Here is a 27,532-nt window from a genome sequence, read left to right on the forward strand (position 1 = left end):
GTCTTCTTCATTAGATTATGAGTTCCTTGGAAGCAGGGACTGTCTTTTGCCTAATTTTGCATCCCCAGCATTTAGCAGAGCCCCTAGCACATAGCAGTTTAAATGACTTGACTGGACAAATTCAAAAATAAAAGTGGTATTAAAACGTCAAGTCTCTTTTCTGACTTGTTATTCTTCTATTCTATAAGCTACAATGGTTCCCTGCTGACACTAAGATTCAATAGACACTCTTCCAATTTCTAAAGGCTTTCACAATTTGGTGCCAACCTCCCTTTGCATCTTCATTATCTATTATTACTTCCTGCCTTCCTAGACTCTCCAGGCCAGATGGACAGACCTTCTTGTTGTTGACATTCCAACCCCTCTCTCCATGTCTGGCTGTCTGCAACACCTGCAAGGATCTCCCTTCCCTCTCTTAAAATGCCTTGTTTTCTTCAAAACTCAGCTCAATCTTCACTTTCCATATGAAGCCTTTCATGATACCACCTGGCGCTAGTATCTTTCCTTCAAAAACTGCCTTGCATTTATTTTGTGTAAATTTAAGTATGTACATCTGGTTTGTCTTCAACAGAATTAAACCCCTGAAAGGAAAGGAGGGTTTCACTTTTATCTCTGTATCTCTCCACCAAATAGGAAATAAAAGCCTCATTTATTGACTAATTAAAGACAAAACATCAATAAAAATCAGATGCAAATGTTATACTATTTCTTGTATATAAGGAAGTCTTCATTTTCAATTTAACAGGATTTTTCTCCCTGAAAAAGGATTGACAAATTGTTTTCTTACTCAGAAACATTGGAATATAATTTTCTAAATTCTTTTAACATTTTCTAAAACTAAAAAATGTCAAATTTTAATCCTCTTTAAGCTATGTTTAAAATCTAAGTTCTTTCACTAAAATGGCAATAACTGATATTCCTTATTTTTTTTATTTCATTCATTTATTTATTTATTTTGAGTTCAAATGTTTATCTAGGTTCAAAAAATCCACTTCAAAAGTATAAGATGGGAAAATCATAACTATACAGAAGCTCATATGAAAAAAGAATTTAAGGGAGAGAGTCAGAAAAAAATGAAACTCAAAATCTTACAAAAATGAATGAATAATTGATATTCCTCTAACATTTGAAGCTATGCAAAATCCATAGTGCTAAGGTCACAAATCTACCCTGACCCTAAACTCAGTACTCTTTCCACTAGTCATCCTAAGATGAACTTTAGAAGTAAAACAAACTCCTAATCAGTACTTTTATACTGATTATTTAACAGTAAACTAATGGTTTTTATTTGAACAAAGATAAATATTTAAGTTTAATTAAGTTACCAGACAAATTTTCCAAGAATTACATAAGATTTATCTTAATCCAATCAAGCATATTATAAAACTGGATAACAAAGGACGAGGTTTTTGGAAACTGTAATGTTTCACGATGAATCATTTTCAAAAGAGATTTGTTGTTTTTTTTTCCCTTTGTTTTGAGGTAACTGTGGTTAAGTGACTTGCCCAGACTCACACAGCTAATAAGTGTTAAATGTCTGATAGTGGTTTTGAACTCAGGTTCTGCTGATTCCAGGGTTGGTGCTCTAAGTCAGTGTTCCCTCTAGCTGTCCCATTGTAAGACATTTAAAAAAAAACATGAAACCTTCTAGAAAAAAATCAAGCAATGGCATGACATTTTGAAAACAGACTAAAGAATGGAAAGAGTATAATCCAAGTCTATAAACTTATGAAGAATTTGTTTTGTTCAGTTGTTATCCTTTGTTATCCCATTTGGGGTTTTCATGTCAGAAAAAATGGAGTGGTTGGCCATTTCCCTCTCCAACTCATTTTACAGATGAGGAAACAAAGGCAATCAAGGTGAAGTGACTTTCCCAGGGTCACACAGCTAGTGTCTGAGGTTGGATTTGAACTCATTAAGATAAATCCTCCTGACCCCAGGCCTGGCTTCTATCCACCTAGCTGCCTGCTTTAATAATTAGAGATATCCCAAAATAGAATGGTCAGAAATTACTATCCTGTGTGAGAAAAAGATCTATGAATTAGTAGACTATGAATTCAATGAGTCAATAGTGATAGGACAGTTAAAAATAATTAATATGGATCAACCTATGAAACCTATGAACCTATGAAAAGAAAGGCATAATTCCAAAATACTAATAATTAGAGAAAAGCAAATTAAAGACTTTTTAGTTCTACCTCACACTAGTCAGACTGTCAAAGTTCACAAAATTAAAAAAAAAAAAAAACAGGAAAATGATAGATGAAAGGGCAGCAGGAAAACAAGCACATTTCCCTGTTGATAGAACTGTGAATTGGTTTGGTTATTCGAGAAAGCTATTTGGAACGATGCCCCAAATGTTATTAAATCATGTATATTCTTTGATCCAGTGATGCCAGCACTAGGTCTGTATTCCAAAGAAAAAGAGGAAAGAGTCCTATTTGTACAAAAATATTTATAGCAACTCTTTTGGCAAAATGGAAACTAAGGAGGTGTCAACTGGGGAAGAGCTGAACAATTATTGTATATGAATTTAATGGAAAACTGTTGAGCTCTAAGAAATGACAAAAGGAAGAAAGGAAAGAAACAAGTACCTATAATTAAACACCTACTAAATGACAAGTACTGCTCAAAGCCCTTTACAAATATTACTTTGCTTGAAATTCACAATAACCCCCCATATAGTTGAAGAAACTGAGGGAGGAGCTGTTAACTGTCTTGCCCAGGGTCACCTGGCTACTAAGGGTCTGAAACCGGATCTGAATTCAGGTCTTCCTAACGCCAGGCCTAATGTTCTGTCCTCTGAGCCACCAACTGCCTCCAGCCAGTTTCAGAGAAACTTGGAAAGACTTGGATGAAATGATATAGAGTGAAATCAGAGGAACCAAGAGAGAACAAAAACAAAAACATTTTAAAAACTCAGTTCTGAAAGATTTAGGAACTCTGATTGATTACAACAATCAACTATGATTCTTATTGGAAGATGAAAACTGCTATACATTTCCTGATAGAGGCATTGGGTGAATAGCAGAACAAGACACACATTTCTGGGAAGAGAGAAGATGGGAATTTATTTTGTTTATGTATTATTCACAGATATTTGTGACAATGGTTTTGCTTAATCAATGAGGGAAGAAGTGGTAGGAATCAAATGTAAATGTTTGATAACTGAGAAATACAATCTGATTTTAAAAACTACCACCAAAAATAAAAGAAGAAAAGAAAGGTTAAGGTCAAGAACCTCTCAAGGTTGCATGAACTAATGGATGGGGAGCTGGCCTCTGAAGTGAAGAAGCCCTGCTTCTGACACACAAGGGTTCCATGACCTTAGGCTCAGTTGGGCAGCTAGGGCACAGTGGGATAGTGTGCCAGGCTGGGAGGCAGGAGGACACATCTCTCTAAGTTCAAATCTGACCTCAGAAACTGTGTGATATGTGTGTGATCCTGAGCAAGGCACTTCAACCTGTTTGCCTCAGTTGCCTCATCTGTAAAATGAGCTGGACAAATGGTACTAAATGTGGTCACAGAGAGTCAGAACGGACTGAAAAACAAAAGGCTCCTAATCCCATTAGACTGTGAGCTTTTGGAAGACAGGGTGTACTTGCCTTGCTTTGGATTCTCAGAGTTTAGCACAGTACCAGATACATAATAGGTACTTTAAAGAATGCTTACTGACTTAACTGGACCTTAGCAAATCATTTTGCCTCCAAGTGTTCCAAGCAATTCCTAAGAATATACTTTGAAACAAGCAGTAGCCAAAGTGAATTATGAGAAGGAAGTTCTTTAACAAGGAACTTCTTACATAAATGAAATCACAGATCTAGACCTGTATGACCCTGGAAAAGTCACTTTACCTTGTTTACCTCAGTTCATCCATAAAATGAGCTGAAGAAGGAAATGGCAAACCACTTAAGTATTTCTGCCAAGAAAACCCTAAGAAGGGTCACGAAGGGTTGGACATAACCGAAACAACTGAACAACCACAAAATTATTTAAAAGTTTTTCTTGACATTAAGCCTAAATTTGCTTCTGCAATTTCTGCTCTCTGGGGCAAAGTAGAATAATGCTAATTTCTTTTCAAAATGACAGTACTTCTAAAACTTGAAAGTAGTTATCATATTACCACTGCTTTCTTCTTCAGGCTAAATATTCCTACTTATTTTAAATGTTTCTTCCATATCATGGAAGAGCTTTCATTACTCTAATCGCTCCCCTCTGAAAGCAGTCCAGATGGTGCCCATTTCTTGTGGTATGACCAAGGAAAAGTACAAAGGGACTATCACCTCCTTATTCTTGGAAGCTTTGAGCTTTCAAGATCACATTAACTTCTTTGTGGGCCACATCACACTGCTGACATCTACCAAGGCTTGCAAGACCACTAAAACCTCAAGATATTTTTTGGAAAAACTTCTGATCAATCATTTCTTCCCCATCTTCTATTTTTAACAGTTTTGAACCCAAGTGTGAGATTTTACATTTATAAATGATGAATTTCATCTTACCAATTTCAATATAATGTTCCAGCCAGTCAAGATCTTTTTTGATTCAACTATCATCCTAAATTTTAGTTGGCAATCCCTACCTGGGAGTCATCTAAAGATTTGATAAGAATACCATGTATGCTTCTGGTAGCCTTTGAGGTCATTGATAAAAACATTATAAAACACATGGCTTATTATGTACAAGGTAATAGGGATGAAAAGAAGAAAACCGTAATGATTCCTGTCCTCAAGAAACTTACAATCTAATAGGCAAACAATTAAAATAAACAAATTGTGGAACACAAACAAGAATGATATAAGATAAAATGTAATAAAGATAAAGAAGAATCAAGAAAAATATGATAAGAAATTTGAGTCATAAATGAAAAATCAATATAGTTGGGCTGGAGCAAGAAATATGTAAAGGGGCACTATACACAATAAGCAAGGCAAGTTAAAACCATAATGTGGAGGTTCTACAATCTCAAGGTTAATAGTTCAAACTTCACTGGTCACTTTATTAGTCACTGTACCACTGAGGGTTTTTAAGTAGAATGAATTATATGATCTTAGTGGTAGCACAATTATGAGGGAAATGGTGTGGAAATTGGATTGGAGAATGAATGAATAAAAAACCATTCAATCAGTATTTATTAAGTCTGTGTCTACTATGTTAGAGTAGAGGCTTGAAGACCAGTTAGGAAGCATTTACAATAGTTTAGACAACATTTTTTTTAAAAAAGGCCTGAAATAGAATGCTTGCAATTGAAGTGGAGAAAAGAGGGTTGATATGTTAATAGAGATGAAAAGATTTGGTAAATAATTGGTGGTCTGGGGTAAAAATGAGGGTATAAGTCAAATATGACACCAAGGTTCTATGATATAAAAAAGGAATTAGTTATCATCAGAAATAGAGCAATTAGGGGAAGGGGAAAGTTTAGATAAATAAAGCATTTATTAAGTACTTACTTTGTGTGAGAAGGAATCAGCAACAGAGAAAGAAAAGGGAACAGATAGAAGGAGAATAACGAAAGTAGTGTTTGTCATGAGAGGCAAAGGAAATGAGAATATCAAAAATGAGTGACCACTAAGATCATATCAGCTGTGAGACCAAAGAGAAAAAAAACAGAACAAACACAACTGCATTTTTCATTAAGAAGTTGTTAGTCCTCAGGTTTCCAACCTATAAGTCATCCTGGTTTCCTCACCATCTCTCAGTCCCCATATCTAAACTGTTGCCAAGGCCTGTCAATACCACCTTGGCAAACATGTGCCTCTTGACACACCATACCCCTTTCCTTCCTCTGACATTGTCCCCATTCTAGTGCAGGCCATCACTATCTCCTGCCTGGACTACTTCATTAGCTGCAGGGAAGTCTCTTTCACTCTAATCCATCTTCCTTTCAGCCACTAAAGTGATTTTCCTGAAATGCAAGTCTGACCATGTTCGATCTAGTAACACTAGTCTCCTGGCTGTTCAGAGATAAAAACACTCCATCTATTGGCTGCTCTAGTTGCCCGCCTTGAGAGAAATATTCTTCTCTTTTCTGCCTATGGTTTTCCTGGCTTTCTTTAAGTGCCATTAAAAGTCTAATTTCTACAGGAATTCTTTCCCAATCTCTCCTAATTCCAGTACCTTCTTTCAGTTATTCTTTATCTACTCTGTGACGTGTGTGTGTGTGTGTGTGTGTGTGTGTGTGTGTGTGTGTGTATTATTCCTTTACCCTCATTAAATTGTAAAATCTTTAAGAGTAGGGACTGTTTTCTGCCCCCCTCCCCCTTTTTTTTCTCTAGAGCTTAGCACAGTGCCTGGCACATAATAGGTATTTAATAAATGTTTATTGATTGGTCGACTCATGACCTTTGAGAGAGCAGTAAAATGATGGGTCTAAAGGTCAGATTGGAAGAAGCTAAGGAAGAAGTAGCTGGAAAAGAAAGGAAGACAGTAAATTTTTGAGGTCTGGCTGTCATAATTATTTTAAGATATAAGTAAGCCTTTGCAAATACTAAAAAGCTATATGAATGCCAACTATTGGCAATACTGAAAGATACCTATTTAATGAATATATTAATTTATAAATGAATAATAAAGTTTATAAGCAATAAGGTCTAAAAAGCTTATATGTGAAGACTTTGAGGTTTATAAAATACTTTAAAAGGAATAATAATAATGTTATCTTCATGCCAATTCTGAGAGGTAGATGCTATTGTCAAGGAAACTGACGTCTATTGAGAGTTGCCCAGAGTCTCCTAGTTAGTAAATGTGTGTCAGAATTTGAATAGAGTTCTTTCTGACTCCTGGTCCAGTGCTCTTTCTATTGCACCATCTGGCTACCTAGAATAATGTAGTTGGGAAAAGCCAAGAACCTGGTCATGGTCAATGCTTCTAACACTAATTAGGCATATGTATAGAAAGGAAACTTAATCATCCCAGTATGTCCTGCTTCATAGGATTATCGTGAGCTGACATCTGATCATGTTCATAAAACATTTTGTAACCTGAAAGCTAAATAAATCTCATCTATTATTACATATCAACAAAGGGCTAGCTGATTAATTTTTTTTGGCCACAACAGCCCACAAAAAGAACAAAAATACAAAATGACCTTCAGTCTTGTCTAGCCGCTTCCCTCCAATTGTGAAAGAATTGAAGAACATGAACATATCTAGGACCACAAAATTTTCAAGTACACAAACATTAATTGTTGGTTATTTTTTCAAGTGTAGTGCTGTGTCTAATAATTAACAAGCCTCTTCTCTCTTGGAGAATCTGAATTCACTAGAAGAAGACCCCCAATAAAATGGCCAGACCCTTTATGGAAGATTTAAAAACAGAGACGGAAGAGAAATACCCAGAAAAAGACAAGGTAGAATTAAAAAAAAACTGAACCACTAGAGAAGCAACCACATTGATGAGGCCACATTTGTATATCTTTACAGATGAATGATTGAATAAATGAACAAACAAATGAATGAATGAATAAATGTGTGTGTGTATGCCTATATGTGTATGACTGGCATTTTTAAAACCTTGGTGCTATTTTAAGCTTTAGAAGCTTACAACAGAATTAAGACTTTGGGGGATATCCTATATATGTATATGTATCTACACATACATATATAGAGAGGAGAGAGATAGTGGAAGACAAAGAGAAAGATCAAGAATGAGAGAGCATTATAAAATATATATATATGTATATATGTACAAGCATTACGTTTGTATTTGAAATTTCTAAGAGTAACCAGACATATATTTACTCATGTAGGGAAATAGTACATTTGTATGAATTCTAAAAGGAGAGAATCAAAGTTGTTTTATAAAATCTTCCATAGAAAGACATCCATCCTGTGGCTGATTGTTGATGCTCCCCTCCCCTGTGCTTCTGTGGGTACATCTATGTTTAAATTAGGCATGGAATCCAATAGGGCAGGAGTGTTAGACAAGCTTGCCATCTTCTCACCTCCATCTTCACAGTCTTCTGGAGCCTTTGCTTTCTTACAGAGACGGGGATCTAGCCAGGTCGTTGTCTTAGTGTTGTGGCTGTAGAACAAAGATCCCAATCAGAAGCAGCAAAGAGAAAAACTTTTAAAACCAAAACTACAACACAACTATGAACAGCCCCCAAGGTCTGAAAACATGTCTTCTTCCTGCAGACTACTTCTATTTGAAACCTCTGATCCAATAATCCCACTGTCTCTAGTTCCTCAGCTCTGAATATGAAGAAGTTAATCATTTTGGTTCTTCTGAGAACATGAAGCCTCTTCTGGTAAATATGGCGTCAAAAGGAAACATATTAGCAGTGAAAATTATATTTGTGAGCTGATGTTCATCATCACACACTTTACCTTATCCCACTAAACAACATTAGGAATCCATGTAATGGAAAAGAAAGGGAGGTTAGGAGAGAAGGAGGGGAGGGAGGAAAATAGGAAGAAGTTGATTTTAAAAAATGTAAAATGTAATTGGGAAATATTTAACAAAATAAACAAATATATATATATATGTATATATATATATATTTTACAAAGATGGTTGATTCTGATGCAGTAAACATGCAGTAAAATTAGAAAATCCAAAGGATTCCACAAAACCAAGTGTGGGCTTAGCTGTATGTTGTAACTTTATGAAAAAACAGAACAGAACACAATCAAGTACATGCTATCTATGCACATCCCTTCCTGTTTTTATTAGAAGTAACCCAAAGATGTTTATAGAGAGTGGTATTATTTAACTTACTTACAAGGCAGAGTTAGCAAACCTCAGACTATGTCATTGAGATACTACCTCTAAAATAAAAATGGTCCCATTGCCAACTAGTAATACAGTCATAGTTATGAGAACCCAGAGTAATGAGGAACCAAAAAATAAAATGGAAGAGAATATCTAACAAGCCAACAAAATATTAATTAAAGCTTATATCAAGCTATTAGGGGACAAAAACATTTTGCAAATAAATCCTAGTTCAATTTTTTATAGACATCAAGCTCACTAATGTCTACCTGATATTAATAAAGTTATTTATCAGAAACTTAGAGACTACGACTGGCACTCTTGTCAGCTATTGCACAAATCGAGCTGTATAATTATTTCTGGCTCTAATTTAACTTTCTACATGAAGCCTTATATCATTCTCTGAACTGCTTTATACTTTCTTCCCAAATAACCTTGTCTTTATTGTATATATATGTGTGTAGATGTATACATATGTATGTACTGAATATTTAATGTTTTATATATATATATATATATATATAAATTCCTTGAAAGTAAAGACTTTCATTTTTGTCTCTGTAACCACAGCACTTTGCACAGAGCCCAGAATAACAATCAGTGAGTCAGTCAACAATAAGTGGTTATTCAGCAGTGGGTAATGTGGACGAGAAAGGAGAGTCTACTAGGTCCATAAATGCTTTAGTCAGTGACAGAATTGGACGTACCTTTTTTTGCATTAGAAACAGGTAAACAGAGAGAGGGGGGAAACAATGTTTTTTTACAAAAAAAAAAAAATTGTACCACGTATAGGCTTATTATTGAGAGAAAAATCTCAGAAATTGAAGAACAGTAATTAGTAAAAATTATCTAGAATGAACCCTCTCAGAAGCTTAGAAACTAGCAGAATACTAGAAGGAAAAATGACATTGACATTTATTAAACTAAACTGTAAACTTCAATGACCCCCAGTGAAGTAGGCTTTTTTTTTTTTTTTCTATTTGAAATAACATTTTAACAATCGCCAAGGAGAATCAAATATGTCACCAGAGAGGGAAAAGATTTTAGAATGTTGATCTAGTACACCCCAGCTTATAATATGAGTCTTGCATAAATAGATTATACTTTTTTATTTAAAAAATTCCCATATCTGAATAACAAGGGCATGTAACAACATATTGCATCAGAGATAATAAATTATTTTTTGTTAGAACTTTTATCTTTATAGACAGAAAAGAAGCATACTAACAGATCCAGTGTACAGCACAGTATATTTAAAAGTATAAACATTTTAGTCACTCATGAAGACTAATTATAAGAGGTACTTCAAGAAAAACAATTTCTTTGGTTCTATCTTACTGAAAAACTGACTTTAAATAACATAGAGCTCTGTGAATGGGTTGTCATTTTCAAAAGCTTTAGACTGTTTAGCATAGAATAAAAAGAGGAATGATATTTCTTATAAACACATAAAAAGCCCTCATTCTCAAACATTCTTTAAACTAAACTTCTATTATTTTCATATTTGGGATAGCAAAAAGAAAGCTGGCTTTGCAGTCTGTAACAGATGCTTTCCAGTCCTGTTTCAGATATAATTTATCTATGGAATTCCAGAAAGGTCACTTAAAGACAAAAATTTTAGGACAGCTATCCATTGGTACCAGTAGAAAGAATTCCTTGACCGAGCAGTCTACCTACCTACCTGCCCATGTATATATAATTAAAATTGGATAAGGAAACAAAAACATAATATAATTCACTACAAGTCCAAAGTCACAAAAGTTGATCATTCGCAAAATTCCTAGGATCTGTAGTCATTTCAAATTTGTTATTCAATAAAATTTATACACACACACACACACATATATATATATATATACACATATAAAATTTAGTGAATTGTTAAAAACTCAAAACTTATAAGGGACTAAGTTTTACAATAACTTAAAAACGCTCAATTTATTAACTAAAGGAACTATCATGAATTTAACATTCACATTTGATTTTAACATTAATATCATAAAGTGATAGAGCAGGGCTGAGTAAAGATGCAAAACTTTTGTTACAAAATGGAATTTCCAAAAGAACATTTATATAACATCCTGCCTTGGTGTGAATAACATAACTGTTTTAGTTTGTTATAGTACATGTGGTACCCAATTAATATCTCCATAAACAGGTTCACTGACAGCACCATTTGTCATCAAACTATTGCAGTATTTTTTTTATTTGTTTATGTCATTTTTCAGTTTACTCTTTTATTTTTGCATTATTTATCTAATGTTATGATTACAATCTTATAGTACAATAAGAAATAACCATAAGACATTCATTTAAATCCTAGGTCAGCACATTGTAACTAATCAAGGTCATGGGCTAGAAGGGATCTTAGAGGTTATCTAATCCAATCTTCCCCATTTTATGGATGATAAGATTGAAAACTGGGGTAGTTAAGTGACTTGTCCAAAGTCACACAGGAACTAAGTTTCAGAGATAGGGTTGCGTCAATTATTTTTGTGAGCCTGTAATATCTTTAGCTTCATTTTCTCATCAATAAAATAAGAACAGTGAAATTTGTTTTACCTACTTAAAGAGGACTATGTGACTTTATATTAAACTGTTATGTAAATATGAGATTGTGGGAAAGACCATTGATAGAAGATTAATACAAAAGCATTAATACAAAAGAGTACTATTTAAAACTAAACCTCAGAATGAACTGAAACTGGAAGGGAAAAACAAAAAGAACAACAAAAACTTCTTATTTCTATCTTTATTGGTGGGAATGAAGACTCCCTGCTGAGATGAACTAGATGACAAAAGGAGACCACAGAGAAAAGGTGAAATTATTCACTTCAACTTAGATATCTCCTCTGTGAAGCCCAAATCTCTCTCCTGCTCCCCATTAATGTCTTTAATGTTCTTTTCTTTCCTCAAATTGCTCTTTATTATATTTCCTGTGTACTCTTTGCATATTTCCAAGAGAATCTAAGGTCCCTAAGAATTGGCATGGTTTTAGTTTATGTTCATATTCTCAGTATAGCACAATTCCACATAATAGGCACTTATTTTTAAGGAATTTAATTGTTGAATTAAACTGAAAACCCAATACTTTGTGGTTGCTATATTATTATAGAGATATATGCATATTGCTAAAAGTTAGGGAAAGATCAGTTCAGAACTGAAAACTCTGAGAAAGAGTCTCAGAGATTATCTGTTAATGTTGGGAATGGAGACAGGGAAAGCTTCTAGCAATTAGAGCTAGCCCAAAGAGGACCAAGATATGTCTTGGAGGAGAAGGCCTAGGCCTCTCTAGAGATTTGCCAGCAAAGAGTGGGTGGACAAATGGGTGTGTGCGTGGGCATCCTGGCACAGAGGAGAAGATTCTTGATCAGATGCTGATTAGATTAGATGGTTTTTGGATCCAGCTGTCAGATTCTGTGACTTTATGTATTGTTTCTTGCAAGAATGATTGTTGGATTAGAAAGGATAGAACAAAAATGGTTAACTGAGAGTTGAAACTCAATTAAGTAAGGAGATAATAAATGAGTGCCTTGAATTTAAATCATCAACCCCAAGTGAACTACATTTTAATGTAGTAAAAAAAATTTGGTACCAGTACCTCCTGAACATTTGTCAGAGATGTGATTCAAACCCAACCTAACAAGCATTTATTATGTGTTTGTAAAATATGAGGTTGGACAAGTGAACACAAAAGCAAAGAGCCCCTCAAAGAGAAAATATTGTACAGAGTAAATAGAATAGATAAGGAGATAGTTATCTATATAATTGCAAGGGGAGAAAAAGAGTATCAGAAAAGGCTTATCAAGGGCTGAATCTCAAGTTTGGGATTCTAACATGTGGAGGTGAGAAAGGAGTATGCTTCTGACTCAGGAGTCTGGCCCTACAAAAGCACAAGAATAGGAGATAGGAGACAGGGCTCAGGATTCATAAATGTTTTTGGCTGAGTGGAATGCAAATTGTATCAAGAGAATATGTGATAATCTGCAAAAGATAGGCTAGAGCTAGATGAGTAAGAGTTTTTAATGTTAAGCAAAGTTCCTGTTTTATTCTAAAGGCAAGAGGGATCCACTGAAGATTTTTGATTTGGAGAATAACATTGTCTGATCTGTGATTTAGGAAAATTATTTTATAGAAGAGTGGAAGATGGATTAGAAATTAACAAAAGTAGGAGGCCAGGAATTCGTCTAGGATGGTATTGCAATAGTCCCAGTGATGTACCAAAGGCCAAAAAAGGGCTAAAGAGCAAATAAATAGGAGGAAGACTGTGAGAGCGGCTATAGAATTAGAGGCAAAACTCCCGATTTTCAGAGAGAGGGAAGACTGTGAACTAATAGGTCAGTAAGTTTGACTTTGATTAAAATAGGAGAATGCATTATTAAAGGGATAATTAATTGCTATCTAAAAAATGAAGCTATATTCGTAAAGAGATGGTAAAGTTTCATCAAAAACAGGACATACCAGACTAATCTCATTTGCTTCCTTGACAGAGTTACTATAGTAGTGAGATGCAGAATGTGTAAGCAGCTGGAAATTAGGAATACTCACCTTTGATCTTTGCTACCTGTGTGATCATGGGCAAGGCACCTCACCAGTCTCAGCCTCAGACAACTAAGGTTTGGCTGGTGGAAGAAGGGCCTGCACCAGATGTGGATGAGTGGAATGCCTCACCTGGGCAAAATTACTCATGATATCCTTATGGACAGGAAAGATGGACCAGATGATGGAAGAGGTAGAAGGATCTAGGAGAAGTAAAATGATTGGACCCAAAGAATATTCACTAATGGGCTGAAGAAAAATATTCTTAACAGAGTGTTATTTTTATGTTAACTGCTTATGATGATAGCATAGTTGTTAAATTAATCAATTTTTAGTTGATACCAACTAAAGGCTAGACAAGGGTTTCTTAATCTACAGTCCATGAACTAGGGTGGAAGAAAAAAAATCATATCTTTATTTTAATATAATGTTTCCTTTGCAATCCTGTGTGCTTTAATTTATACATTTAAAAACCATGATTATGAGTAGGAGTATACAAACTTCAGCAAATTGCACACAAAAAAATGTTAAGGTCTCTGAACTAATAATAAAATTAAAATAAAATTAAAAAAAAAATAAAGAAAATAAAAACATATGATAAGAATAAGCCAAAACCTTATCATTATAACCTTAAAACAGGATCCAGGAGACTTAGCTGGACAGTGGTTCACACAAGAAACATGTGTTGTTTTTGGTAAATTGAAAGCTCAAGAGGACTACAGGGTATAATGTGTCAACCAAAGTAGCTAACTGCATCTTTGGTTGCAGAGAGAGAGGCTCAGTGTCCACAACAAAGGAGATGGAAGTTCTGTTGTATTCTCCCCTGTGTAAGACCATGTCCAAATTACAGCGTTCAGTTTGTTACATCACATTTTAGGAAAAGACATTGAAGAAATGAAAGGTATCCAGAAAAGGAACGCTAAGATGAAGAAGGGACTTATGAGGACTGGTTGAAGGGAATAGGTATGTTAAGCTTGTGGAGAGAAAACATAGAGGGAATAGGATAGCTATTTTCAAATTCTGTCATGCCAAAAGTTAGAACAGAGTTATTCTCTCTGGCTCCGGCAGGTATAAGTAAGAATATTTTATAAGGAGAAATCTCTTAAAACAGAGAGTAATACAAAAGTCAAAAGGGTTGCTGTGGGAGGTAAGGGAGAGTTTTTAAAAGTCTTTAAAGAAGAGATGGAAGGCCTATAATTGGCGATATTGTCAAGGGGAAGGTCAGATTTGGGTTAGACTGAATGGTTTTTGGAGTCTCCTAAACTCTCTGATTTTGCAAGATTCATCAATTTAAGATTTATGGGAGGGAAAAAAGTCAACTTCTAAGATGATAATAGCAAGGGTCACAGTGATCATGGGAACAATGTGAAACACTCATTCATGTTCACAGACCTATTGGTGGATGAAAATTGTATAAATGACATTACTGACATTTATATCATTAACTGTATCTGAATCTATCTCTTGTCATGAGGGAAAACAAATAATTAGATTGAGAATCAAACTATCTTTTATTTTTAAAAATTTATGAAAGGAAAAATAAACAGGGACATGTTTATAATATTTAAAGTATGTTTTAAAAGAGTTTTGGACAATTACCATCGTGAGAAGTTAGAAATGGCACAAATATTTGCTTACTCAATGAAGTAGATCATCCCTGTGTCAGTGTAGGCCATTTCCCAGTTCTTAGGCAAAGGTTCCAGGTTCTCATCTCTTGCCATGTAATTTCTAAAGTCCATGGAGCTGTTTGTTTGGTTGTAACTGGGAACTGTCTTCATCCAGTCAGAAGACTCTGAGTGTCTCTCTTTGTTTTCTACAAGTGTTCAAAGGAGAACAGCATGAAATTTGGATAAATGTATGTTTTTGCCTTAAAGAAACAGTCTCTTCCCCCTTCATTACAATGAAATGCCACATACAAACTATAGATTTTCTTATATATTTCTATCATGCTTATATAGTTCAATACTCTTTAAAGCTGAAGTGAACCTACTGATTTCTCATGTTTATCTTCCAAGTCTAATATCATTATCCCATCTGAATATATGATTTAAAAAATTAACACCTGAATTGATTTAGTATGAATAATATGGGCTTCCACCAGCTTAAAGTTTGATTTTCATTTGCTAAGCATACAATGGATTTGAGGTATTTTAAAACCTGAAGATCTTGATATATGCAGTATATTCTCATTTATAAATAATCAATAATGCATTGATTAAGCATACAATCTGTGCCAGGCACAATTCTAGGGATAAAAAGGCAAAATTTCAAAAAAACTTTATTCTCAAAGATGTTACATTATATTGGGGGAGACAATACGAGCACATATGTACAAAATAAATACCAAAATAAAAATTAAATACAATGTAGCTAGGAGAGGACAATTTTTCTGCTAATGTGGGACTGTAGCTCAAAAGAGAGACCAGAGTTCTAAAGCCTGCAGGGGAATGAGCAGGGCAGGCAACCTAGATCCAAGAGAGCCAGCAATTCGGTCCCATAGAATCAGGAGAGCTTCCCAGATAACTGATAGATGTCCAATAGCAATCTGTTGCTGTTCAGACCTAATTCCAGGTCAGTAACATTTAGGGGTTCCAAAAACTCTTTTTTAAGAAGGTGGTACATGAGTTTTATCTTGAAGATAAGGCAGAGATGAATGAGGAGAGAATGATTTCTAGAGAGATGGTCAGTGCAAAGGCATAGAGATGAGAGATGAAGTGCTGTGTATAAAGGACAGAAAAGGGCCATTAACTAGATCACAGAGAATGAATAATGTACAATAAGGAAGAATGTCAAGTCAAGGATGATTCTAATGCTAGGAACTTGGGTAAGAAAAAAAATGGAAATGTCCTCTACAGAAATAGGAAAGTTCCTAAAGTATCTTTGGCATGAAACAAAATTAGCTTTTATTTGTTCTTGTGAGGTTGTGATACCTATGGAACGCCCACATCCAGAAGATATCTACTGATGTGGAACCATAGCTCAAAAGAGAGGCCAGGATTCTAAGTTTGTAGGGGCATTCCAGGCATCCCAGATCCAAGAGAGAGTCCTTTTGAATGGGGAGAGTTTCCCATCCGAATGACAGGGTCTAAGTCCAGTAGCAGTCCACTGCTGCTTAGACCTAATTCCAGGTCAGTAGCTCACAGAATTCACATCAAAGGAGCAGTGATCAAATTCTGCCCTAAATCAGACCACTTTGATAGAACTGGAAACTTGCAAGTTCCCACCCTGAGCTATTCATGATTATCCTATAAGAAAACAACACTCAATAATCCAAGGAAGACCCAATAAGACCAGTCCAGATCTTTTCTAATGAAGTGCTCAGGACCCTACCCCAATATCAAGTCCAAAGTCAAAAAGTAGAATGGAAGAATAAACAACAACAATAATAAATCTTACCATAAAAAGTATTATAGTGAAAGAAATGATCAAGACACAAACCTAAAAGAGTATGATCTCATAACATTTATAAGTAGAACTTCAAAAAAATCTCACTAGAATTCCTGGAAGAGTTCTTGAAATAAGAGTTCTTTTTAAAAGAGTTTTTTATAAATAAAATGAGAGTACTACAAGAAAAACTGGTGCAAAAAAAAATGAAAACTAGGAAAGAATTAAGAAAGGGAATTAATATCTTGGCACAAGAGGTACAAAATCTTGACCAAGCAACAAACTCTTTGAAAATGAATGGTCCAAACAGAAGCTAATGATTCCATGAAAACAATAATATTAAAAGAAAAAAAATTTTTTAAATGGAATAAAATGTAAAGTGCTGTACAACACAAATCCAGAAAACAGACTAAGGGAAAAAATTTTAAAGATCATTGAACTACCTTGGAAAGAATGACACCCTTTCCCCCAAAAAATCCAATAAAATTACAATAAAAAAGAGCTCAGACATCATCTTCCAAGAAAACTGCCTAGATCTCTGAGAACCAAAAGGCAAAGTGGAAACAGAAAGAGCATACTTGTCACTTCCTCAAAGAAACCCCAACTTGAAAATTCTCCCCCAAAAAAAGACAGCCACAATCCAAAGCTTTCAGGTTTAGCAGCTACGTCCATAAAAGAGCAGGCAGCTTGGAATACAATATTCCAAAAAGGAAAGGATGTAGACTTATAATAAAAAAAACAGCTTGACCATTAAACTGAATATTATCATATAGTGGAAAAAATGATCTTTGAATTAGAGGAGTTCCATGCACTCCTGATAAAAAGAGCAGAGCTACATGGAAACTCTGAAGTGCAAAGAAGTCAAAAGAAACCAACAAATAGTAAACATGGGGGAACAATCATCAGGAATGAAATAAGGATCAATAGATTATATATTCTTATATGAGGAGATGACATGTATTCCCTTTGAGCTCTATCACTTGCTCAGCCAAATACTGGAGTGAATCTGGCTAACTCACAAATCTATAACTGCTCAGACACTTAAGTGATTTTCTAGACTGCATACTTAATGCAATTTGAATAAAAGGGACTACTTGAATTTGCTCAATGATGAGCAGATTTGTTGAGAACCAAGGTAGGGCCTTGTTGAACAAAAAGAGGAGACATAAATTAGGCATTTCCTATAAATCCACTAGTATCTTTAGATACTATGAGATGGTGAAAAGATGCTAGCTACTAAGAGACAACTTGAAAAATAGTAACTGGAGACTGTCCTACAAAAACCACTGGAAGTGCTTAAAGTCTTACTTGGTACGAAGATCATATCCAACTTATTAAAAAGTGATTCTATCTTTTGGAACTGTTTTGCAAATGAAAAGTCTATTTCACGGTCCCATTCTAGGGAACCATGACTCTATTAAAACTCTTTTCCATTCAGGGCAATGACTGCATTAAGATGGAAACTTTATAGAAGATTTTATACACAAAGATAAGGCCAACAAAAGATTTCTCTTAGGTCCAGCTGTGGTAATGACAGTACTCTTTCACCAATCAGTGAAATTATATGCAAAATCTTTATAATCAGGTAATAGCATAAAACTGGACAGGTGATTTTTCTTATTTGTAAGGTCTTTAGACCTTACAAATTTGTAAGGTATTTTACCTTATTGTAAGGTATTTAGAGGTCTATGTGGTTCTCTAGGCTACATAAGGAGGGCCCTAAATGAAAGGGACTTCCCAAATTAGCTCATAGCATTTACATAGATCAAGTTAGTAATGTCAAGGTTCCTATATAGGTAGCCAAGACAGTAGTTGGCCAGAATTTTTTCGTTCTCTCTCCCTCCCAAATCCCTTTGATATGTATTGGCTACAATAAAAATTCTTTTTGCTACTATCATATCTTAGGAGAGAGAGAGAGAGTGAGTGAAGAGGAAGTGTAAGGTGAATAGCTTCAATTTTCTTGGTAAAATGTAAACAGAGGGTCCTCAGCTGAGAGGGAGTTAGAGGAAGGTTTTACTATAATAGTTGAAAAGAAAAAAAGTTTGGAACCATGGCTGTAGTGAATTATATAAGGAATCAAATAGTGAAGAAAAGAGATCTCCTTATTAGGAAGGACCCAGTAAATGTTAAATAAAATTTTAGGGGCCCCTTTCCTGAATAGTTGCCTGATTTCCAGTTCTGTTTAGTACCACAGGAGTAGCAGTGAAAAAGGCAGAGGCATAGTGATCCAAGTTTGGCTGTGGCAATGGGACAAAGGAACAAAGGATTCAAGTATGAAACAGAAAAGAACGGAGGTGATTCACTAAAAGATTGAGATTGAGAAAACAGAGCCAGAACAGGGATGATGACCCACGATGGTACTAAGGGGCAGGAGAATGGCTGGGTTAAGGAGTGATAAATCATAGGGAGAAATGGAATGATATGAAATTCGGATTATATTTGTTTTGTATTTTGGAGTTTTTGAATCAAATGAGATAATGTTAAATACAAACCTTAAAGTTTTAAAAATATTATTATTATTATTATTATAGTAGTGATGGTAGTAGAAGTGGAACACTTGTGGTAAAGATAAAAGACAGCCATCTTTGTGTGTTGCCTAGTTAAGAGCAAAGGATGGTTCACAGGAGTTGAGTGGACTGGAACTAAGAAGGGTAGTAATTGTGGAAAAAGTCAACATGTTAAGTTGAAATCTCCTAATGTGAAAGTAGAAGATGAAGACTGTGTACTAAGCTCACTAAAAAGGAGGCACTTGAGAGAATAAAATCTATGGAAGCTGATATGGCAACAAAGCATGATACATGAGAGGCAATATTGAATCCAAAATAGTCTCCTGTCTACTTTGGCTGCCATGAAGAATGGACACTGCCAGATGAATGAACAAGAACATCAGCTCTGAATGATGCCAAGGGGGAGGAGTAATAAGATATTATTTGAGGTTGATTTGGGAGTATTTTTACATTTAAATTTGAATGTGTACACATTTAATGTTTTAGAAATTCACAGTATCTCCCCCTTAAGATGAGCAATAACATGAAATGTAACAACACTAGAACACAATGCAGCTTTCTTTTCTGCTTGCCTCATTATGAAGAATCCACACAGCATTGGCTTCTCAAGCATAATTTAAACATAACAAGCCTCCCTCTTATAATGTTGCTATTTGGGTAATTAAGTAATGGGTGTTCCAATGTAAAATGTTCCTTCTTCTAAATGGACCAAAATAAACATTGGTGCTATTATATCCATAGCAAAGTAGAATAGGTGACAAAATCAATAAGAACCTAAAAATGACAAGAAAATAAATTGCATACAGCAATTTCGTTTAAGATAATTAAAAACTGCCTATATATTCACATTTGAAATTTTAAAAGACCCTTTTAAATGTGTAATATTTGTCAAATTCATATGTATCAACTGAGTAAACCTTGATTTTTTTTTTAAGTCACAGCTACATAAATCAAACTGGTTATTGAAATATCATCTTTCAAATCTAAAACTAGAGTCTGGGCCCATATATATCTAAGGAAAGAAGTCCCATATAAAACATAAGCAAGGTAATTCTTTATTCCTACCTAAATGATTCTCTCACACTCCCCAAAGAGGCTGTTCCAAAGGATTTCTTCTCTCTACAAGCTCCAACAGTTCTTCCTCAATTAATTTATCAATAAATCAATTTAAGCTCCTCTGTTTGACACTTACTTAGAACGAATCTACCTTTCCAACTGTATTATACAATATCTACCCCTATCTACCCCTCTCCTCCATTTTGCATGTCTAATCCTTTGAACAATTAGTTGTTCATAGCTAAAATCCCTAGTTTCTTTCTTTTTTCCTGAGGCAATTGGGGTTAAGTGACTTTGCCCAGGGTCACACATCTAGGAAGTGTTAAGTGTCTGAAGCCAGACTTGAACTCAGGTCCTGGTGCTCTACCCACTACACCAAATAGCTTCCCCTTCTTAGTTTCTTTCAAGAATGAGCTAAAACACATTTTCTATATGAAATCCTTCATGTCCTTCCAAAATTATCTTCTATTTCGTGTGTGTGTGTGTGTGTGTGTGTGTGTGTGTGTGTGTGTGTGTATATGTGTGTATAAAATAAATATTTCCTGGGGAGAATGGGTTCAAATGTAAATAAAGCATGTGGCCAAAGGACAAATTCACATATCTTGGTTACCAGTAATCATTTATTCCTTTAAAGGATTCCTCACAAAGTTTTCTTGGGTGTGGCTCTCTCTGGGTTACTTGGGAGCTGTCTTTTTTCAGTGCATCTAGCATGTCTCTTAGCTACCAAGAAGTTGTCATTCTTTGTCACTGTCATTGTCTTCTCTTTTTATCTTCTTTCTGGGTAATTTAATGTTCAATAATCATTTCTACTCATATGACTCCCAGATCTATATATTGAGGCCTTAGGCTCCTTTCCTCCCCACCCCACCCTAAGCTCTAGTCCCCACATCAGCAACTGTCTATTAGACTTTATGAACTGGATGTCCTATATTTGTCTCAAAATCAGCATGTATAAAACAAAACTCATTATCTCTTTCCCCAAACTCGTCCATCTCTATTTCTTTCAAGGGCACTGGATTCTTCCATTCATGCAACCTCAGAGTTAACTTCTTCTCCTCACTTTTTCTCACTACCCATATTCTTTCAATTCCAAAATCCTGTGAATTTTACCTGCACATCTTTCATAAACACCCTCTTTAATCAGGTACACATTATTTTATTTCAGGTCCCAAGACTCAATAGAAAGTGAGCCTTGTCTTTGCATTTCTAATACCAAATCAGTGCCTAGCAAATAGCAGTTGTTTAATCAATGTTTGTTCACTTATTAATGACTTATGCTTTAGATTACTATAATAGCCACTTAACAGGTTGTCCTGCCTCTAGTCTCCTACCTCTCCAGCTAAAAAAGAGATAATTCTTAAACTCTATGTTTGACCATGTTACTGCCTTACTTGATCAACTCCAATAGAATCTTATTCTCCTTTGGATAAAATATAAAAAATTTTTCATTTGAGCTCCAATCTAATTTTCCAGCATTATACAATATTCAACTTCAAGCACTTTTCATTCCAGCCAAACCTAGATTTTTGCTGTTCTTCATACACATCTTAAGAGTTTATTTATAGATAGACTGTTTAGAGGGACTGTTCCCAAGAGCTGAGAGAGCAGTCTTGACCATACCTGAGGCCTAGTAAATGCAATTCAAGGTATCAGCTAAATGATTACAAGACCTTGTCTAAACTGTTAGAAATTACAGACACACACACACACACACACACACTTTTTCTCTCTCTCCAACATAAATGAGGGAAATATCAAAGACCCAAACAATGGTGGCCCGTGGATGAAGCTGGGCTGCTCTCACCTGCAACAGCTAAGGGTAGTCATAGGGATGGAATGCCATGAATAGAGTGTGAGGCAACTAGTGCCTGACATTACCCTCTGTGAGAATTGTGAGAAAACAGAAGACTTCTTTCTCCAATCCCATTCTCATCCATTTGCTTGTTTAATAGGCATCTTTTGTAGAGTGTTTTCTGTACAAATAATACCTATGCTCAACCAGATATCTTTATTTCTTTATATACATTCTGATTGTGGTCAGAGGATGCAACTGAGGGAAAAACTGGTTATTTTTAACTACAAAAAAGGAAGCTAATTAGGAAGTTTCCTTCCAAAGTTAAGAAAAGAGATTCAAGTATTTAGCCATGGGATGGGGAAGAAATATTTGTTATGAGGTTCTCCCCATGACTCCATTGTTTTTACCTATATTTCGGATCTGAGATCACTAACTCTTAGTTGATTCCTACAATATAAGGGTCCATAAGAGTAGTGGGTAGTCTCCACTAAGATCTTAGGATTTTTCACTAAATGAAAAATAAAGGAACCAATGTGAAATTTTTGCCAAGAAAGAGGTCAACTTTCAAGTTAATTTTCCTATTGTGATTTTAAATCCCTACTAACTCTATTTTTGTATCTGTTTTCTAACCTACCTAAATTTTCTTTACAAGTCAAAGGGAAGAAACAGGTATCAAGATTCTTTTTTAGGAACCAGACATTAACCTCAGAAACCTCTTAAGCAAAGATACAAATAGCTTATTATTTCTGTAACTTCACAGTTTAAATTTGTATTTCTTGAAATCACCTTAAGAATTTAATATACTATCTATAGTGATTTCCTTTGCCTTATTATGTCACATTGGTAGATAATCATAAACCTACAAAAAGTTGGAATACTGTTAATCTTTTGCCATATAAAAAGTGAACAACTTACAGTTTAGTGCCATGTTAAAGTCAATCTATAAATATACTAATAAGCAATTCAAACTCAAAAGAATTACAAACCTGTACTTCCACTTCCATTAACTGCCTCCTTGTCTTCCTCTTCTTCTTCTTCAGGAAGAGAGCTGTCCATTCTTTGCATTTTGCTGACTGATGTGGTTCTTTTTCTTTGAGATTCTGTGTCAAAGTCATTATCAAATAGGACTTGATCAACTGGATCTGGCTGGAAAGGACTAGGTTCTGCTGGAGGCTTGGGAGTTCCATAGAAGTTTCCTGATGTGTAAAATAAACAGCAATAACACTGTCAGAATGAGAATATTAACAATCATGAGTAGCTCACTCAGTTCTGCACTGTGTGATATTATTACAGAGGGACTGGTTTCTGATTACTGACTAAAAGCAGATGCTCTGTTTAAAATAGAATTAGGCTACTTTGGTGCATACTAAATTATATACAACTTGTAATTACTGAATTATAAATGCTGTTACTTATAACTGCCCTTCATTTTTATTAAGGTACAGAAGTTAATTTTGTTTTTGAGAATAATGCATTTATTCCCAAAGTGATTGCATTATAAATAATTCTAGATGAGGAATTTTTTTTGTTTCTCCTTTGTTAATTTTAAGTATATTAATATCTTTATGTAAGCTATACAACAGAATTAGATAAATAAAAGGTAAATAGTTAACCTTAATCAATTTTGTTCTAATGTGTAATATAATTAATAATTTTGTTGAAACCTAAGGACACTGAAGCTAAAAATCCACATTTAGAATCTTTTTATAGATTGCAGAAGTGGTATAGAATTAATTACAGAATTAAAAATAAAAATTTTGCACATCCTAATGACATAATTTCATTTAATACTTAAGTAATGACATTACTTATACAGTTTAATATTGGCTCATACATGAAGGCAGAAAACATTAACTTTACTATGTTATTATAAGGATTAACATTTTTCGAAGAAGTAAATTATCTAGAAAAAAATAAAATATCTTAATTTCTCAATTTTATACATATTTTTAATCAAAGAGCCAAGTACAGAAGGAAAGAGCTCATCAGAACTATCGGTACAAACAGTTGGTGGTTATCATGCTTTTTGACCTTGTATAATCACGCTAATATTATAGTGGAATAAAACAAATTATGCTTTGAGAAATAGAATCATGTCCTCCAAGCAAAAGCTTTTGCTCTCTAGAAGAATTAATTAAGGCACTCTCATCCATGTGAGATAAATTAGCTCTTTCAGAGTTTTGGCTGATGGTTTCTCTGGAAGGAAATTCTAACTCAAACTTTCCTTTTAGCATGAACCATAAAGTGATCATCACACTCTATAGATAAACCTAGAACAATGTAATTAACTCTCAAGTACTCATTCTATAGGAAGGATGGTGGAAATACAAACCACTTCTGGAAATCTGGCTTTAGAAGATATTTTTGTACTTATATTTAAATGATTATTTCTTAAAATTTCTAATATCTCATATAAAACAATGAAAATGAGACAGGGAGAAGGAGAGAGAGGAGGCTTGACAGAATGGGGGACAAAGAGGGAGGTAAACAAAAGAGAGGGGAGGGAAGGAGAAGAAGCAAGAAGGGGGAAGAGAGAGGGAGAAGAAGAGAGAGAGGGAGAAGGAGAGAGAGAGAGAATAAATTTATATGAATGTTATTTCTGCTAACAGCACCATTATTCTCTCACTCAAGCTTGAAAATTCTAGTCACATCTGAAACTCCAATTCACACAGCTCTCATCTTTATGAACAGCCATGCCATACTGATTTTTCCTATCCACTTTATTCTTTCTTCTCCCAATACTCCCATCTTGGCTCAGACCATTACCTTTTTTCTATGTCATGTCAACAACTGGTCTTCAAGTCAGTGTTTCAAATTACCAACCCATCCTAATATGCAAATAACCCACTCTAGCTCAAAAAATTATATGAATTCCCATTGGCTACAAAACAAAATGTAAATTCCTTACTTGGTTATATTTGAAGTTCTTCAAAATGTACCTCTAACTTTCCAGTTTTATCTTTCACTATTCTCATATTCAAAAACTTTGCTTCAGCTAAACTATCATGATTCCTGACAAATATGCTATGCTTGTCACTTTTGAACTCTTTCTTTTGCCAAGCAAGTCTTCCATTTCAAGTTATCAAAATTCTACACTGTACACCCTTCAAGGTTTGGCTCAAATATATCATTGTGTCCTTCAAGAAGCTGATCACACAAGCCCAAAATAATCTCTCATCTACAATCCTAAAGCACTTTGTGCTCTTTTCATGGTTCTTAACATATACATAATGTAGAGGAATGAGCACTGGCATCAAAGTCAGTATTGTTGAGCTCCAATCCTTACTCTGACATTGAATAAAGCTTGGGCAAATCCCATGACTTCGCTGATCCTCATTTTTCCCTTCTCAGTAAAAGAGGATATAGTAATACTTGAAATTTTAGAGGGCTGGTATGAGAAAAGTGCTTTTTAACCCATTTAAGATGTGTTTTTATACTTTTTCATGTCTTCGTTTAGTCATTTGTAGAAAAGCAGTAAAGATTCTTGTGACACAATGATGCACAGTGACTCCTGTGGTAATATAAAATCCTTGGTGTTCAGAGGACTGGCTTCAGAGTCAGGAAGACCTAGTTTATGTCCTGTTCCTTAGATATAATTGCCATGAGACCTGAAGCTCATGTGGGCCATGACTTCTTGCTGCCCTGGTCAAGTTTCTAAAACTATCTGTTAAAGCAAGTGCCAAATTACACTGAGGGGTTTTCCTCACTGAGACCTCTCTATAACCATGAAATCATAAGTCCAGTATAAAAACAAAACAAACAACAAAAATCAAAAACTGTGGGGATCAAATATTATGTCACAATCAGAATCAAAGAATTTTAGAACTCCCCCTCCCCTCGAGGTCTTTATATCTGAAAGAAGAATCTCATGAACATGTGCCTCTTGAGAATAGAGCCTCTTCAGAAGAGGGGAGACCCAGTATCTTCTAAGGCATTAACACTGGAATAATTATAATATTAAAATAATATAACTGGAATAATAATAATAATAATGTAACACACATATATAAATATAATGGAAAGTTATACTTTTCCCCCCCTGATATTAAGTCTAAATTTCTGTATTTGTAGCTTCATTCTTTTCTTCTGCTGCTTCTTGTTGGGAATTTGAAAGCACTATACTCTGTGAAGTCCATCCATATTTAGAGGATTACCATCACAGAAGCTGCATACCATGGTGGGTACAAGTCCTATCTAGGATTCATATTGGTTGTATAAGCCCGAACAAGACACCCAGAGGAGTCAAAGACGTGGCCTGTAGCATTCCTAAGTATGATCAGGACCAGATTAAAATGTAATTGGGAAATATTTAACAAAATAAATAAAAATACAATAAAACATAACTTTACATTTGAAAACTAAGTTAAACTATGGCCCACAGGGATGCATGACTCCCTTCTATATTTAAGTTTGACTCTCCCCACCCTCCCACCTTCCCACATACCCTAGACAAGTCACTATATTAGTTATAGAGAAGATGCTGGCTTGCTTTGGAAGAGGGAATTTCCTGACTTGGAAATTCTCAATGCCAATGAAATCACAAGTATAGTCCATATCCCTCACGTTAAGAGTTATAATTGAGGATCTAATTTTGTCTGTGTGTGTAATCCACTAAAATACTTCCTAAGTTTCTGTGTCTGTGCCCAAGCTGATAATAAACCTTCTGCTTTCCACAAGAATGATCCTTAGACAGATGACATACAGTCAGTCACTTACAGCCTTCCAGATTGGCAGGAATAGTAAAAGCTCCAGTCTTTAAGATCCCAGAGCCATCTAAATGCCACCCTAGAAGGGCATCATAGTTATGGGGGAATATGGATTATTTTCCCTCTTAGAAAATAAATTTATTAACATGTTTCCTAGTTTTGTATTGCATTCTATGTCTCAGACATACTAGGTGCTCAAAAAATTAATGACTCCGTATTACCACATAACATTTTTTTGAACCTGTACAGATATGAAAGCATTGTTATGACCTTTTTAGTACCTCTCAAAGAGTCAGGCCAAATAAATGCAAATCTATCAGAAGAGAGTTAACAAACATTTATTAAATATCACCTATGTGCCAGATATTAGGCTAAGAGCTGGAGATACAAAGAAAGGCAAAAAACAGTTCCTGCTTTCAAGAAGCTCACAAACTAATGGGGAAAAAAATATGTAAACAACTACGTACATTATATACACAGGATAAAGTGGAGATGAGTAGCCAATGCACTGTATTCCTGACTGTGGGATAAGAAGGTATAAAAAGTCTGGAAAGTTTAGGGACGAGGGTGAAAAGGTGATCGTAAAAGGTGTTGAATGCCAAACATAGGAATTTATACTTGATCCTAAAGTGGACAGAGAGCCACTAGAGTTTACTGAGTAGAGGACTGACATGGTCAGATCTGTGTTTTAAGAAGATCAATATAACAGCTGAATGAAGGATAGAGTGGAGTGGAGAGACACCTGAGAAAAATTATTCTAATTTTTCCATATTTTAATATTTCCATAGTTGTCATGCTACACAAGAAAAATCAGATCAGAAGGGAAAAAAAAA

The 27,532-nt window shown here is 34.8% G+C and overlaps 1 protein-coding gene across 4 annotated transcripts in view; it reads right to left on the bottom strand.

Annotated features, from left to right (window-relative positions):
* Window positions 1-27,532, bottom strand: part of MAGI3 (membrane associated guanylate kinase, WW and PDZ domain containing 3) — a 213,368-nt gene that overhangs the window by 65,280 nt on the left and 120,556 nt on the right. For all 4 annotated transcript variants that reach the window (XM_051992999.1, XM_051992997.1, XM_051993001.1 and 1 more), the window contains exons 4-6: window positions 22,980-23,189; window positions 14,890-15,064; window positions 7,943-8,022 (exon numbers count right to left, since the gene is read on the bottom strand). In XM_051992999.1, the coding sequence (XP_051848959.1) occupies window positions 7,943-8,022; window positions 14,890-15,064; window positions 22,980-23,189 (465 nt within the window). The remainder of the gene's footprint in view (window positions 1-7,942; window positions 8,023-14,889; window positions 15,065-22,979; window positions 23,190-27,532) is intronic.

Source organism: Antechinus flavipes, chromosome 4, assembly GCF_016432865.1.
Source record: "Antechinus flavipes isolate AdamAnt ecotype Samford, QLD, Australia chromosome 4, AdamAnt_v2, whole genome shotgun sequence".
Lineage (NCBI taxonomy): Eukaryota > Metazoa > Chordata > Mammalia > Dasyuromorphia > Dasyuridae > Antechinus > Antechinus flavipes.